The sequence below is a fragment of the Sceloporus undulatus genome, chromosome 2 (assembly GCF_019175285.1).
Source record: "Sceloporus undulatus isolate JIND9_A2432 ecotype Alabama chromosome 2, SceUnd_v1.1, whole genome shotgun sequence".
NCBI lineage: Eukaryota > Metazoa > Chordata > Lepidosauria > Squamata > Phrynosomatidae > Sceloporus > Sceloporus undulatus.
The window spans coordinates 29,686,975-29,704,803 of record NC_056523.1 but is presented as its reverse complement, the minus strand read 5'-3'; the positions used below and the strand labels follow the sequence as shown (position 1 = coordinate 29,704,803).

Sequence of the window (17,829 nt, the reverse complement as noted above, 5' to 3'; positions counted from 1 at the left end):
GGGTTTATAGACAGAAATACAAAGATGAGGTGATTTGAAATGGAAAAAAAATGGAAGTTGCATTTGCACAACAGAAGGAAAATAGGATGAAACCTTTAAACTAAGTCAGACTTGTGGGGAAATGTGAAAGATAGCACTGGCAGAATGGTCAAAGTGACAAAGCAGCAAGTGGGCAAAAACCAGTCCCCTCCCTCCTAGACTTCCTGCCACCCCTCTCTTTCAGCCTTATTGCATGACAAAAGAAAGTCGAAAGGCAGTGAGAGAGAAGCAGCTTTTTCCTGCCTCTCCTCATGCTGTCATAAGTACAGTACTTCCATTTTCATTCCAGAGGGAGATGGTTGTAGAAGTGTGCCCTTTGCCACATGAACCTTTCCAGCATGACAAAAGACACGTTTTTATAACCATCTTCCTCAAGAAGAGAATAGGAGTGCTTTACTGGCATGAAGAGAGGCAAGGAGAGAAACAGTCTTTGGCTTTTATTTTACATACGATAAGGCTGATAACAGAGACAACAGTAGAGAAAATAGTAAGCATAGGCCCTGTACAGACTGGTCTGAAAGGCCAGCCTGAGGGTGGAGTCATGGCGTCATGTCCAGATGACGCATGCCCTGACTCTGCCCCAGGGTGCCATGACACCACGCGCCACTCTACGCAGTGCTCCTCCAGCACTGTGTCCATACGATGCAGCACCAAAGGAGCACCATATAGCCACAATGCCATGGCTATGGCATCCTTTTGAGGGTGCAAAAAAGAACCACTTTTTGCAGCTCCTTTTCATGCCCTTGATAGGCGGGATTAGAGCTGTGGCGTGAGGTTGCCCCGGCCCCAATCCAGCTAGGAAAGGGGCAGTGTCCCGCCGCCCCTTTGGGGCAGTCTGTCAAACCCCTTAGTCTTCTTTATAAAACATATAAAAGTACCTTTACTTACAATACTAGTTTATAACCAAACATATGGTATAGTGAAAGAAAATAAGAGGAGAGAAAAAACTGCTGCTGGAAGAGACTGGGCATGGCAAAAAGAAAAAGGAAAAAAAAGAGCAAATAGGAAGTCACCACATGCATCCAAAGGCATCCTAACCAAGACTTAATATGCCATTATAGTTCCAGCAACAATCATGAATATTAAGATCTCCACTTTCACAGGAACTTAAGAAGCTGCCTTATATCAGGTCTATTTGCACTCTGAATGCATTCAAACATGAGCCTTTAAATTGTTGATGCCAGGGACTGGATATAGGGCTTTTACATCTAAAGCATGTACTTTCCCACTGAGCTTTACTTTCTACAATGTTTTAAGGGAACCAGCAGAAAGTCTCTTGGCTTCACTGAAGGGTAAAACTCACAGGACTTTCTGCCTGTCTCTGCTCAAGGACCAATTAGATTAGAGAAGACAGATTCCATTGTCAAAGTGGCAATTCCTATAGGCAACTGTTGCTAGCATTTACACCAGTGTAGCTAGTACGGTTTAGCAATTCCTAAAAAACATGCCTTTGTCATTTGTTTCTCCCAGCTGTGATTGGCAGAGATGTTTTTTCTGTCCAAAGATGTGACCAAAGTAGACTCTTGTGTTCCCAGCAGATCATGGCAGCTTAGTCCTGTGGGTAAGGAGAGTAGCAAATGCTTCCTTAGAGGATGATTTAGTTCCATCCATCCTCATGTTTATAGCCAAAACTTTATTTATAAAGCTTTATTCATATCCAATTATGTCAAATTGTGTCATTTGGGGCAAAGTATTGGACAACACAGTAGCATCTCACACCTAGTGAGGTTTCAGTGAAGTAAATTATCTGGATTGGGTTAGAATAATACCAGACGTCATGCTGCAACTCCCAGCATTCTCTACCATTAGCTATATATTGTTGGTAGGTGTCGACTGTTCTAGACTCACTCCGATCTGGCTTCAGATCTGTGCTTAACACTCAAGTGGCTCTAGTCACCTTAGTAAGGGCACTAGCCAGTGTGGTGTAGTGGTCTGAGTGCTGGAGTACGACTCTGCTTAGCCATGGAAACCTAATGGGTGATTTTGGACCAGTCTCACACCCTCTACCCCAGAAATGCCTGTGAAAGGTTCGCCTTAGGGTCGCCATAAATTGGAAACATAATAACAGCAACAAGGGTATTATACTTCTCTTGGTTCTTCTGGACCTCTCAGTGGTATTGTATATCATTGACCACTTTCTCTTCCTTGACAACCTAGTGAGAATGGATATTGGATACAACATTTTCTTGTGATTTCCAGAAGCTGATCATGGGAGACATCAGTTCAGTGCCATGACCATTGGTGAATGAATTTAATATCAATATGGGACAAATGTGAGATTGTCTGATTTGGAATCCATTGTCATTCATATGTGGAAGGCACAGACAACTCTGCTTCTCTTTTTTCATCTCATTCCAAGAAAGCCGTTGGGATTCTAAGATGGTGCTGATGTTAATGTTCTGATCCTCTGTGATGATTGATAGGACATTGAAGTGGAACCAGTCTCAACAGATATGCTCCTAGTCAGAAGAGAAAAGGACTCTGGATTGGGAAGTCAACTTTGCATCTGGATGACCAGATGACAGTGGTATACTTCTGCCCAGCTGATCTAGCTCTGCCAGTGCAACTCTACATTCCCTTCTGATAGCTGCTCTGTGGCTGCTTGGTGGGTGCTTCACATTTGTAAAGCTGATCCTGCTGGGAGCTGGAAAGAGAGGAAGAACCAGGAATGAGCTTTCCTCCTTTCACTAGCAGCAGCATTGTGAGTGGAACCCTACTTAGCAGACGTTTCTGTGGGTTGCAGAGAATCTGTAACCAATCCAATGTGTTTTCTTTGAATAGGCTGTTTTTCTGTGATATTTTGATTTTAAATTGTTGTGCCTTGAGTGATCCACAGAGACTGAAAGGCAGAGAAAAAAAATGTCTAGACATACATACAGATAGACAGAGATAGAACTTCATTATAACAATGGCAATGGACCCATTGCTGTATTAATTCATGCAGTGGAGATACTGTAACATTGAGAGCCAGCAGGGTTTAGTGATCTGAGTGTTGAGCGAGGACTCTGGGATGCCAGGGATCAAATCCTTGCTCAGTCATGAAAACTGAATAGGTGATCTTGAACAAGTCAAAGCTTCATAGGAGGGCAATGACATACCTTTTCCAAATAAATCTTGCCCCAAAGACCCCTATGATAGGGTCACCATAAGCTGGAGTCAACTTGAAGGCACATAATAACAATAGCATTTTAAAGCCCACAACCTTTTATTGGCTCAAGTTAATCTAAATATAAAAGGTTGATTGGAAACGCTGCTGCTGCTGTAGTTATTTTGTTAGTTATATCTGAAGTGACTTTCTGCTTCTTGCAGGGTCTGAACAATACCAGGACATGATAAAATGTTAATAGAACAATTAGTTCAGTTAGATTCAACTGACAGTATGAAATGCTGGCAGGTAAAATGGAAGATGGGACTCAATGTGTGTTCTGTTGCTATATATTTATAGCGAAGCTATAATTGTTGCTACTATATAATGAACAATAAACCTATCATGAGTAAATGAGGCTCAATTATTTTCTCTTACAAAGCTGTAGGAGCTGTTTTTCACTTGGAATTAATTGGATTGTACAGGGAGCAGCAGTGCAAATTGGTGTTAATCATGCCACTACAAATTGTGAGACAAAGTCAGAAAACAATGTATTTTAGGGAGAAAGGGAGATTTATGTAAGTAGGAACATTTTTTTTTTGTTTGCCTAATTAAAACACCCACAATTTGGACTGCAAATAAAGAGAATGTCTTCCCCACAGATGGATTGGGGCTCCAACTAGTTAGAGCTGAAAACATCTTTGTTGGTGCTGTGTGCCAGTTTTCTCAACAATGACTGAAAACTTTTAAGGTGACATTTACGCTGTATTGTGCCTGTGGTAAAAATCCAAGAATAGTCATTCTGTATTTTAAAAGTGGCATGTTCACTCCTGCATCAAAAAAGGGACTCTAAAGAACATTGTGACTAGTTTCTGGAATAGTGCTGGCATGAATGTTTTTCAGTTTGTATTTTTGTATATTCCACTTTGCATCATGTATTTTGTGCACTTTGGTTGTCTCAATCAAGGTATCACTGTTTTGTGGGTACTGGATATTACTGTACTTTGCTATATGGCCAAGATAGTGACCCCTGAATATGTTTCCAGTCTGGTAATTCAACTGGTCTATTCAGAGGCCATAGAATGTTTTGTAAGGTGGGAATGGATAACTGCCAAGACCAAGAGGCAGGCCATTATAATTTTTGCCTAATAATAATAATAATAATAATAATAATAATGGTGCTCTACTCTTCACAGAATAATAGCATAAGTAATTAAGCAGAGAAAAACATGACTACCATGAAGGCAGGGACAAAATAATAAATAGAATATTAAAAATTGATTAAGTAATATATTATATAAAGGATAAAATAGATTATTCTATGACATGAATGCAAAGATTGCTATAAGGTCTCCTAACCACCCTCCACTTCCAGCATATTATTTTAATAGCAAAAGCTGTAGAAGCATGTTAGCATCTTAATACAGGATTACAGACAAAATGTTATTAAAAGAAAGTGAAACACACACATATGAAAGCGAAAAAATGAAGTGGAAAGACTCTCCTGATATAACACCTGGAGTTAGGAATGAGAACAAGGTGGCAGTGTTTGTTCATGACACTAAATTATTTAGAATGGTAAAAATGAAAGCAGATTGTGAGAAGCTTTAAAAGGTACTCTCCAAACTGGGGAAATGGACATTAAAATAGCAAACGGAAATTGAATGTACACACATGATGCATTTGGGGCCAAAAATAAAGTAAAATTCCAAGCTTTTATCTCTTATATTCTTTTAGATGTCTCATATCACTGGAAGATGGATGACTGTCTCCTTCAGAACTGTAAACGGCAGAAGTTTTACTTTCCCTAATACAATAAGTAAGCAAGTGCCTTCCAGATGGTTTAGGCAAGGGTCAGCAGGAATCATCAATGGTCAGAATGGTGGGAGCTGTAATTCAAAATATACGGAGGGTACCGGTTTGCTATCTATGCTGCAATTGCATTGGCACAGTTAAGCCAGAAGCCAGGTTATGTAGCCAGGTTATGTTCATCACAATGATCATCTATTTCCCAGGAAGAGGATGCAATGCTGTCAAATGCAGACTACAGTTTAATATGCAGATTGCCTGCTCCCAATGTAACCTATGTACACCTTCAAATTAGCATTAAGTGGAGTGATGTTCCAGAGGACTGGAGAAGGGGAAACACTGTCCCTCCCTTCCAAAAGGGCATAAAGATGATCCAGGAAACTACAAACTAGTCAGCTTGACCTCAGTACAAAGAAAAATATAAGAATGTGAAGTTGAAGGCTTTCATGTCTAGTGTCCATAATTTTCTGTGTGGGCATCTTTTCCACCCCCACCTGCAATGTTTTCCACCCCTACCAGCCTTGAGAGGTCAGTGATCTGAGACAAATGCTGCATCTACATTGCAAGAATTAATACAATTTTACACTACTTCAACTGCCATGGCTCAGTGCTATGAAATTCGAGGATTTGTAGTTTTAGAGATATTTACCTTTCTCTGTCAGAGACGTTTGGTGCCACAACAAACTATAAATCCCAGGATTCCGTGGCATTCTGCAGTACGGCAGCAGCCAAAGTGAGTGTTTTACCACTGAGCTACAGTCCTTCCCCTTTAAGGCAAGGGGTGGGGAATTGGCAGCTTTCCATGTACTTGGCCTTGGCCTCCATCATCCATTACCACTGGCTGTTCTGGCTAGGGCTGATGGCAGCTGCAGTCAAATATCAGAAAGCCATAAGTTGCCCAACCTTCCCTTACACATAATTAGACTGTTAGAGGAGAATTTTGTGTTTGCATTGACACTCGGGCAATCACAGTTTGAGCTGCTAGCATACAAAGCTTCAGAGAGAAAATTCAGAAGCTGACACATACAGAGATATAGAGAACTCATAGAAAATATTTTTGTTGTACAAATGTCCTACTTCATTCTCAGAATTTTAAGGGGGAAGGAGGGGGAGAAGAAATGTTACTTTTACCTATAACCTTCCCAAATTTTCTCATTGCATCTTATAAATGCCAACAAAGGGAACAGAATATTTTTGACTACTAATTCCAGTGGCTGTCAACATTAAGGCATTCTTAAATATGAAAATAAAAATTATTATTGACATGGGATGTGGAGTAATGCAAAAGAATTAAATATTCTACAGGGACTGAACATATCTACTGTAAACTATCCCAAGTCCCTTAGTGAAGAAACAATGGGTTATGAGCAGGCTGATATTATAAAGAGTTAGACACACCTAAGACCATGAGCCCACTGGATATTCAACTCTCTATCACCTTTATTTTGAATGTACTCCTAGGATAAGTTGCACCTAGTGCTGTATAGGATCTGCTAGTTAATTACTTTTGTGTTTTTTCTGCAGGAAGTGATTTTTTTAAAAATTGATTTCATTGATTTCAAGAAATAAGCAAACATATATCAAACAAATATACATATAGCAAAAAAATTTACAAAACGGAAGAAGCAAAGACAAAACAAACAATCCATCAAAAACAGAAAACAAAAACAAAAACCATATAGATAAAGTCTTAAAACCTCAAATGGGAATCCCCCTCCTATTTATCCTATTCTCTAAACTTCACCTTCCACTTTAAATCTTCCTATTCCTTTCTTACTCTCTTGACTCTTCTTCCTCCCTCTACCATTATTCTTCCTATCTTCCACTCTACCCCTACCTACCATAACCTTCCTCTACTTCTGTGTAACCTTCAAACCTTCAACCCTATCTTCCCATATACATATAACTAATACCTAACAAACAAACGAGTAAGACAAAGACATAGTGACTTCCTTTCACCAGTATTCGCTCTATTCATGTTAATAATGCCTTTCTTGCATTCGTATAATTATTTGTGGATCCCATTTCCTTCCTAGAATCCCTCTTTTATTCTTATTTAAAGATTTAAAAAGTAAAAATCTAGATATTTTACACTAGGCTTACACTCTTATCCTAATTTACCAATTTAAAATTGCCATTTTACCCCATTTTAATTCTAAATATCTAAGTACATCTGTCCATTCTTCTTTTGTCTGACTTTTTGGGTTTCCTCTAATTATTTGTGTCAACCTATCCATCTCTAAACCTTCATACAATTTCTGTGCCCAGTCATCGATTGTTGGACAGGTCTTGCACTTCCATTTCTGTGCGAGACATATTCTTGCTAATACAATCATATAGTAAAGTAACTTCTCATTCTTTCCCTTGACCTCCTCTCCAAATATTCCTAGAAGATAACATTCCGGTGACAGTTTTATTTGCTTGCTCATAATTATATTGATCTGGTTATTAATGTCTTTCCAGTACTTTTTTACATATTTACACGTCCACCAGCATTGATAAAAAGTCCCCACTTCTTTCTTACATTGCAGGAAATGATTAAGTACTTGAAATAATGTACAAATACTGATATGCGGACTGGATGATTTACTAGGAGACATTTTGTCACTGAAGAATTGAAGTGAAGAATAGGGTATTCTTGTGGTGAGGTGCCAAACAAATATGGTGGCTTTTTCACTCCCCAGATGAAAATAGGGTCAGACGTGTTGTATCATGATTTCTCAAACTCATTATCACTATTTGAATATGACTATTACTGTTAACTTTTGAACATAGTCCATACTCTGCTTTATTTTATATTCATATACTTGGCTATAACGTGGGTACTGTTGAAACCCCAAGAAGATGTTTCTTAAATGTACTGATGTAACAGATGAATGGAACTGTCAGACAGTGTGGTATCACAGTTCAGATCGTTCCTCACAATGTTCACACTCCTCAAGTTATTTTTTACTTATGGTGATCTTAACGCAAACCTATCATGGGGCTTTCTGGGGCTGGAAGTCTATGACTCATCTAAGGTCACCCAGTGGGTCTCCATGGCTAAGCAAGGAATCAAACCCTGATCACCAGAGTCACAATCCAATGCAGTCCAAACTACTACTTCATGCTCGCTCCTACCATGGGCATAGTTACTCTAATAAGGTACACCACAGGATTCTCAGCCAGATATCGTTGCTCTTTCTTTGGTGGCCCTATGGCTCTGTCTATATTTATCCTACCAGCCCTAGTGAACATCAGCTGCCATTGATGGAAATGAGTGGTGAGTCCAAACAAACAAGCTGTTCTTTACACCCCCAGAATAATTTCCTACATTAAATGAAAGAGTAGCCGTTTTAAAATTAACTACAGTGAAAACAACATAAATATACAAGTGACTTGCATCCACACATGACTACCATATCTCAGACTCCCACATCTGACTCCCCTGCCACAGTTCATTTTTAAAGGACTATTTGTTCATTCAAATGAGGACAGCATTTGGTGTACCATAATACAGCATGGCTTTATTTTTTGAGTAGGTGTACTTTAAATCAGTATGGCTTTATTTGAGGAAACAACAGACCACTACTTGGTTTTGAGAAACCTGGAGAAAACACATCACACAAAGAAAAGGTTTTTGCATTCTCTGTAGCTTGATGACCATACAGCACTAGATCCTGCTCCATAAATTAAAAAAAAAAAAGTTTGCTCCATTTGATTAGTACCTTTGGTTGACTTCAAAGGCATTACTGGGACTCTTGCTTAGCACTAATGTCATGCTTCTCAAAAGATTTCAATTTATAAGAAAAAAGAGGCCACAAAACATTAGACCCCTGCATGGAATCATATTCTACCTGCCTCCAGCTGACATCAAGAGATTCAGGAAAGTAAGTCAATGAAGTACTTATGTAGTGTGATAAAATTACTGGCTTTTGCCATTTGACTTCAAGCATTTGTCACAGCAGGTCAGCATTCAATCTAATTCACACTGTGTAGTTTCTTGATGAAGTTATTTATTTAATTCCAAAGTGAGAAATCAAGGCAACTCCGCTCTTACCAGGTCAGCAAAGAGCTATCAATGAAATAAATATATAATAAAAACAGAAATGATTTCTGAACTGTTGTCACAGTTCAACTGCGCAGGACTTAGTGTCTTTTAAAAAAGATACAGAAGTAGTTTTATGCATGAAAAGCCAGATGGACTTCTTTGGAATACATGAGAATTCATACAGACAAATAAATAAATAAATAAATAAATAAATAAATAAATAAATAAATATCAAGTTTCTGGTTCTGATATTCCTAATTAAATAAGCTGATAAAAGAAGATGCATCTGATGAAGTAGACTGAAATCTATAAAAGCTTAAGCTGCCAGTTTCTTTCTTTCAGTTAGTCTCAAAGGTGCTACAAGATCTCTCTATGTACTGATTCTACAGACTAACATGGCTATATCTTTGAATTCTGATAAAAAAGAGTTAGAATACTTTCTCAGAGTTCGGCGCTAGTTGAAAAGAGACTGTAGATCCTGGGTTAGGGGCATGGTTTTCCATTCAGATAGCTGCATGTTCAGTCCCCATTATATTTAGCTAAAAGGTTTCAGTTGGCAGGTGATGTGAGGTACCTCTGTCTGGTATTCTCACCCCTTTCCTTCCCTCTAAGGCTAGACTATCTTAATAATATTGGCCTGTTCCAGACTGCCAAAATAAAGCTGCTTCGGGTCTCTTTGGAGGTATGCTATTTAAATGATGCATGCATCCGAAGAATCCGGAAGCTGCACCAAAGCTGCACTCCAGTGCTTAGGAATGGAGTGTGGCTTTGGTGCGACCTCCGGACTCTTAGGGCCCATGCATCATTCAAATAGCATACCTCCAAAGAGACCCGAAGCAGCTTTATTTTGGCAGTCTGTAACAGGCCATAGACAGTAATTTAAGACACTCTGCTAAGGCTCAGATTCATTAGAATCCATAATGTTTTTCATGGGGAAAGCAGAGAGTTTAGGTGAGACTGTGATGAACCTTGCAACAAAAACTTCACTATCTTGAAGCACTAAAGAAAGATATACATATATATTGCCTTACACAATCATGATCCAGTTAAGAAATTCTGTCCACACCACTCCTGAGTTCCACAGTCAACATGCTAAATATGACAAGAAGTTGGAAAATGTATTTGTGGACTATAAGTCACCAACCCCCAGCACTACTCTAACATTTTTAACACGATCCAAAATAGGCTCTGAATATAACATGAAAATGTGTTATTCAAGATCTCTGGAACATATAATGGTACCAGCTAGTTCGCACAGCTGTAACAATACCTATCCAAAGAGGACATAAGCAGTGGAACACACACACAGCATTCAGGACATTTGTGATTTAAGCCCCAGAATTTCCATTTAAAATATTCCAGACAAGTGTACATTGTGTGTGTACGTACACCTTCAAGTTGCCTATCAGTTTATAGGATTTTCTTAGGCAAGAATTATTCAACTGTGGTTTCGCCAGATCTTTCCTCCGAAAGATAGCCTACAGCACCTGGTATTTATTAGCAATCTCCCATCCAAGTACTAACATTGGCAGGTATCAATCAAAGTTCCACCACTTCACTGTTGTCAACCAATGTACTCAGTACTGTAATTTGGAGCTTCTTAATTGCAGATGCTGTGCATTGAACCTGAGCCATGCTGCATGCCATACACTGTCTGTAATTGAGACATGGCCTTTCACCCATAAACACCCTTTTGTGAAACCAAATTTTAAAAACAAGAGAAGAATATGAATGACTTTCAGCTTAATTGCTGCACTGGTATCGGAATTTAAAATCAGGCAAATTGTTAAGGGAAAGAGATTTGCTTGATTTTTAATCCCTGTATTAATATTTGATGCCCATGGACTAGTTCTAGAATCTTATGAAAGCACCTATCATCTTCTAGTGAAACATTCAAAATAATTTCTTAAATTGCTTTAGGTTCTAACCTCTTTGGGGGAAACAAACTATCCTCTTTACTATGTAAAATTTGCAGGCACATTGCTGGTGTGTTTTTTCTCTCTTCCCTCATCTCTGCAAACACCCTAGGAGGACATCAGCACCAGGAGCTCTGCTAAATGAACCATACATTTTTTTTTCATGTTTGCTTAGTGAGATTGAAGCTGCTGCAATGATGTTTTCACCATATTGCATCAATATTCACTCAAAGACACTCCAAGTCATGTGGAAGGAACTCATGACAGACCTCCCCCCAGCTACTGCTGCTCTAACAAGACTGGTACGGGAATAAGATGTGTCATGGATTCTTGCTTCTGGTATTGTACAGGAGTGACATATATCATAGTAGCTCTCATTTGTTGTTGTTAACTGCCGTCACATCAACTTTGACTCATGGTGACTCTATGAATGAGAGACCTCTAAGTCACCCTTTAATCAACAGCCCTGCTTGAGTCTGCTCAGGTCTTCCAAATTCATGGCCATGGTTTTCTTGATGGAGTGTATCCATCAGTAATACTTCCTTCTTCTTTTCCTACTATCTTCTATCTTAACAGGCATTGTCTTTTCTAGTAGCCAAGTCAAAGAAGAAAGAACTAAGGCAGGATTATTGTTGATCATGAAGATTCACATAAATTCAAGGGACAATGTAAGGAGAGTTAAATAGTTAAAGACTTTCCATACCTTGGATCAGTTATTGATTAAAATGGATACTGCAGTTAGGAAATCAGAGTGACTAGCTATGAAAGAACTAGACAAGATCGCAAAGTGCAATGATATACAGTTGAGCACTGACATTAGTATTGTTCAAACTACAGTATTGTATTTTTCATCACTGTGTATGTATATGAGAACTGGACAGTGAAGAAAGCTGACAGAAAAAAAATCAACTAATTTGAGATGTGGTGCTGGAGACATGTTCCATGGATACTGTGGTTAACAAACAAACAAACAAACAAACAAATAGGCCCTAGAGCAAATGAAGCCTAAACTCTTCCGAGAAGCCTAGATGACTAAATTGAAGCTGTTGTACTTTGGCCACATCATGAGAATTTTGGAAAAAAGGTGGGATATAAATCCAATAAATGAATGAATGAATGAATGAGAAGGTATGACTCACTAAAAAAGATAATGCTTGGAAAGGTAGAAGCCAGAAGGAGGAAAGGAAGACTGCATACCAGATGCAGGGCCTGAGCAGAGTAGTTGAGAACTGGGTATTTGCAGGCATCACATTCACAGAGTCACTATGAGTTGAGGTCAACCTGAAGGCAGTTAACAACAACAATATGTCTTCTCATGTCCAAAGTATGACAGTCTTAGTTTAATCATCTTGGCTTCTAGGGGAAGTTCAGGCTCTAATACCCATTTATATGTCTTTTTAGTGAAACTATTCCTGAACACATTTCAAATGAGTTGATTTTCTTCCTGTCAGCTTCCTTCATGGTCCAGCTTTCACAACCATACAAAGAAATAGGAAATATGATGGCAATGGTAATTTAACTTTAATATTTGATCATATATCTTTACACTTCAGAATCTTGTTTAAGCTTCTTTCTGACACATGAGTTTGGAAAAATCTTGAACAATTTCTTTGCTGTTCTTTGCTGGTGGTGTAGTGTCTCTGCAAATCTTAAACCAGGGGTAGGCAACCTTTTTGAGCCGGGGGCCGGGTTGCTGTCCCTCAGACAACTGGGGGGCCGAAGCCAAATAAATAAATAAATAAATAAATAAATAAATAAATAAATAAATAAATTTTTTGAAACAAAATTAAATAAATAAATAAACCGGGACAAATGTGGGACAAACATTTCAAATGGAGGACACTTTTTTAAAAAAAATGGAGGACACACTAAAAAAAATTGCTGATTTTTAAAAAAATGTTAATATAAATGCATGTTTCGGAGGCTTCTATAGACAATTGCCCCCCTTGCCCGCCGCTTGCCTCCCTTGGCTGCCGCTTGCCCCCCTTGCCCGCCTCCTCCTGATAGGCCAAAGGCCCCACGCCCTCATGCGAGAGGCCAAAGGCTCCGGCGGCAATCAGCGGCAGGATCGGGCTGGGGCCAGTCCCAAGGCCTTGCTGGGCCGCATCCGGCCCGCGGGCTGCAGGTTGCCTACCCCTGTCTTAAACTATTGGTGTTTCTTCCTCCAATTTTCATGCTTTCTTCCAACAAGTCTAACTGTTTCAGTTTCTCCATATTCTGTCCTGACAGTAGCCTCATGTCTTGAGTAGAGATTACACATCAGGATCATCAAAGCCTTAGGCTGTGTAGATTGTGAAAAATTATGGATCACTCTTAGAGAAATGGATGTGCCACAACATTTGATTATCCGGATGCATAACCTGTATTCAGGACAAGAGGCTACTCTCAGGATAGAATATGGAGAAATATAATAGTAGCTGTGATATCATGATGGCAATGCTTTAAAAGTTTCCTCTTTTTTAATCTCTCACATGGCATCATGATTCCCAGACTGCAACTTCAAATGTCAAAAGTAGAAAGAAGGAAACCCAGCTTACTAGAAGAAGACAAGCTTGGCAACTGGTTATTTAAATGATAAATCTGGTTATCTCCAGGTAGGAAAACCCTGGAGAGATGCTTTAGATGATACTGTGTTAGATAGACCCATTGCAGAAAACAATGAGGCAGTACAGATCGGCACTTTGTGCCGGCCTGACTGCAGAGTAGGGCTGAGCATCCACATGCCTCAGCCCTAGTTCCACCGCTCAGCCGCCATCATGGTGCATGCCCATCCATACGACACGTGCCATGATGGTGTCTGTGACATGCAGTGCCCAAATGGCCGGAAGTGGCATCATCATGGTGCACAAACGTACCAATGATGCCCTTTCCAGGAAGCTGCTCAGAGCAGCTTCTTTTGGGGCATGGATCAACGCTACAGTGTGCAGCTGCTGTGGCACCAATCCGGGGCATACAGGGGCGGCGTTTAGCCACCTGTCTGTATAGATCCAATGCCCTGCACATCTTTGAATGCTCTCTTTAAAAAAATTATGTGTGACACATAATTAAATCACATATTCTATAGTGGTAAACCACAAGATCACTGTTGCGTAAGAGTTGCTGCATTTGCCCCTGAAATGTAACAATACAATATTTAGATTCTGTGTCGTTTGTGTTATATAGGGGCAATTCATACAAATATATTACTCTTTACACATTTCATACTGGGAGAGAGAGGTGGGAGGGAGGGCATACAACAGTACCAGCATCTTTATTTCTTTTGCTTTCCATTAAAGAGTTCTTTCAGTATAACAGCACAGGCTTTAATTTAGTACTTTACATTTTAAGATAAAAACCACTTAATATGACTCTTAAATCGATGGATGATGGAACTAACATTGTGCATATTTTTAACAGACTAACCATCATGTTCTAATAATTTCACTTGCATAATAATTTAATTCCAAAGAGACAATTTTCCATCTTTTCCTTTGAAGAAAATCTTTATCTTAATCATCTTCCATTGATTATTCAAGAAGAATTATTTCCCCCATCCCTGAATACACCATTTAGCTTAACCACATAATGGAATGCTGTTCTTCCTTTCTCATTATATTTTAATAGAAATAGAATAAAACATAATTGTATTCTAATCTAAAGGATTAATATGCTTGCTATCTTCTCCATATGGCCAGAAGACATATCTTTGCACCTTCTTATACAGTACATGGAAACTGGACAATTTATCCTAAAAGCTAACATTAGCTCTGTCCCAAGCCAAACTGGAGTCATATAGCACTCCAATGATGGCATAGAGAGCAGGATGTGGGCTAATTCCTCTTCCACATCATAACCTCATCTTTCCTGTTTCACAGTAAAACAGAGTCTCTGTTTTACAAAGTGCATCAGTGCATAAAACAATCTGCCATTTCTTAAACCAGATGTAGGATATATATTGTGCTGCAAGATCACAGTATTTTATTAACAAAGTGGAAGAGAATATTACAGGAGGCTTACATGCTCTCTGTGGTAGAATACAAAGATACAGTGGGCCTTTCCCTTATGCAGGGGATCGGGAATGGATCCTTCGTGTAAGGGGAATTTAATGTATGCTTGAGCCCCATTCAAAAGAATGGGGCTCGTGCCCATGGTGTGGTGCGATGCGGTGCGCGTTGCATGGATGTGCACAACTTTACCCCTTTCAGGGTGTGCCGAGCCTTCTTCCAGTGCGGCTTTCACTTATAGCCATGTTAGTCTTCAAAATCAATGTGTAAAGAGATATTGTACCATCTTTGAAACTAACTGAAGGCCTAGATCCTGATGGATAGGCGGGATAAAAATAAAATTTTATTATTATTTATTAAGAAAGAAGTTGGCAGCAGGAGCTTTCATAGATTTCAGTATGCTTCTTCAGATGCATCTGAGGAAGTAGACTTAATTCTACGAAAGCTCATGCTGCCAACTTCTTTTTTTCAGTTTGTCTCAAAGGTGCTACAAGATCTCTTTGCATAAAGCTCTCTGTGAGTCATTGATGCCTAGGATCTGTGAAGCATCTGCAGCCATTACTCCAAGTGGAAAGGGGAAAGGGTCATCCCTTCATGCTCAGATGTATTTTAACACCCCACCACCTCCTGCTGCTGCACTACCCCTTCGAAACAGACAACACAACATTGATCACTTCTCCATGCTCCCTTGGATTTTCCCTGTAACTTCATGAATGATTGTAACAAAGAAGCATGTAGTTGGTCAGATGTCATAGGGAGAGCAGTGGAATATAATCTTAGCATCAGGATGGAGATCACTTTCTGATGAGATGGAAGTGGTTTATATCCTTCTGCTCCAAAATGTCTTTGGTTTATTTTATTTCCAGTATTTGTAAGCCAGTATTTGAGAGACAATTAGCAGTTTAGCTAATGATCTTAGCCTACCAAAATCCTGCCTCCTTGCAGAGACTTAACATGGTTACTGTAGCAAGATTAGTACGTCCAAGACACTGGAAAACTAATAAAATACCGAATAATGTGGAATGGTTAGAGTAATGGATTTGGTGGAACTGGATAAATTAACTAACTATATACTCAAATGAGGTCTTTGTTCAGAAATGGAAACCTTTTATACTCCACATCCAGGAAAAAAAAAGGTTTTATTACTGTTGTGGAATGTGGTATTTAAAGAGTGAAGTTAATTTTTTATGATTTAGGAAAGTAAAGCTGAAACATGTTGACATACTGTATTTTCTGGCGTATAAGACTACTTTTTAACCTAGGAAAATCTTCTCAAAAGTTGGGGGTCGTCATATACGCCAGGTGTCATATTATAGGACAGGTGCTGAAACTTCTGAGCTGGACTGGAGAATCTGCAGTCGCCGCATATGGTGGGGGGAGCTCAAAAATGGCCATGGCCCCATTCCCACTGTATGTGACGATCGTATAAAAACAGCTACCGCTCTGATAGTCTTGGAGACAGGGAGGGCTGGGCTGGCAGGGAGAGCTGACCAGTCCAAGCAGGCTTTGTATACAACAAGGTTTCCTGATATGTACCTGCATGTCATTTGAATTAAAATTACCGTACTGAAATCAAATCTGATTTTTTAAAAATTTGTATTTGGTGTGCATTGGAAGAGATGTAGTCTTATACGGTGAGTATATCCCAAACTCTATATTTTAACTGGAAAAGTTGAGGGTCATCTTATACACCCAGTCATCTGGGTGTATACGGTATGTTGGATAATTAGAAGAGGACTGATCTCTATTGTAGTTACAGAGAAGAGGGAAGACCTACTTTTTTATTTTAATGAGCGATAGGGGTGGGGATATTGGTTTATGGCTCTTTTCTGTTCTTTTCTTCTTCTCTCTCCCTCTTTCCATTTTCTAATTTTGCTCTTGTAGCTTCTCTTGTTTATCCATGTTTGTATGTATTGTATATTATGTATGCTTATGTTTTTATAATTTGCGATAATTATTGATAAATACACTTTTTTCAAAATCTTGCTTCCTTGGATTTTAAAAATTGATAATTATTAATAAATATACCTTTTGTCAGAATTTCAGAAACCACTGCTTCATAGAAGTATAGGAAAAATTTTCATCTTCCTATACTTCTATGAACTGGAAGTTTTTGAAATTATGATCAAATTTTGATCAAACTACAATATTTCTCAATATAACCCCTGACTGCTTACTCTGATTGGCAATAGCTGTTGAGATTCACAAGAGCTGTCCAATCACCTGATTCTTTTTTCTTTTTTTTTAAAAACACCACACCAATCCTGAGGCCAAAGATGCAAGAGACTAAACTTCTGACCTTCTGCATGAAAGGCAGGTGCTTTGACATTTAGATATATCCAACAGTTCATGCACCCTATGTGCAATGACTGTGAAATGGGCCTTTTCACAATGACAGCTATCCATACCAAACTCCTACTGTTGGATTTGCTTCTTCTAGTACACATACATTCAAGGACAATTTTAATGCCAAAGCATTGTGTCAACAGCGCATAAGACAACTTGGAGTTCTCTGATCCCAAAGAGCAAATGGAACGGCAAGAACAAAACTAAAAGTCAACATATCAGAGTATTTGAATAACTTTGTTATTCACAGGAGACGCAATGGGCAGGTGAGGGATGTAACAGGCATATAAGGGCAGCCAAAGACAGCTATAAAGTTCAGCATAGTACAGAGTGATAGCACTTGCATCATTTCAGCTCCTTGAGTGTAACAATGCCATGTTTAGCAAAGCTGGGAAAGTATAATTCTTCTGAGGCTGATCAATTATTATCATACCCCCCCACCACAACTGGCCAGGCTCTCCAGGCTGATATGGATGGCATTCAATAATATCTGGAATGTCACAGGTATACATGTATAACCATAATGTACAGGCATGTACTGCATGAGAGTTAATACGTGATGCCAACTGCAAAATTTAAAGTTGATTTTTTGTGAGCAAAAAAGTAGTTTGTTCTGTTACC

At 39.0% G+C, this 17,829-nt stretch overlaps 1 protein-coding gene across 2 annotated transcripts in view; it reads right to left on the bottom strand.

The window, feature by feature from the left end:
• SYNPR (synaptoporin) overlaps nucleotides 1-17,829 on the bottom strand; it is an 88,642-nt gene that overhangs the window by 51,056 nt on the left and 19,757 nt on the right. The window contains exon 2 of one of the 2 annotated variants that reach the window (XM_042454296.1): nucleotides 1,488-1,594. The exons of the other annotated variant lie outside the window; for it this stretch is intronic. Coding sequence (XP_042310230.1) covers nucleotides 1,488-1,496 — 9 coding nt within the window. The 5' untranslated portion in view covers nucleotides 1,497-1,594. The remainder of the gene's footprint in view (nucleotides 1-1,487; nucleotides 1,595-17,829) is intronic. 2 annotated transcript variants of the gene reach the window in all.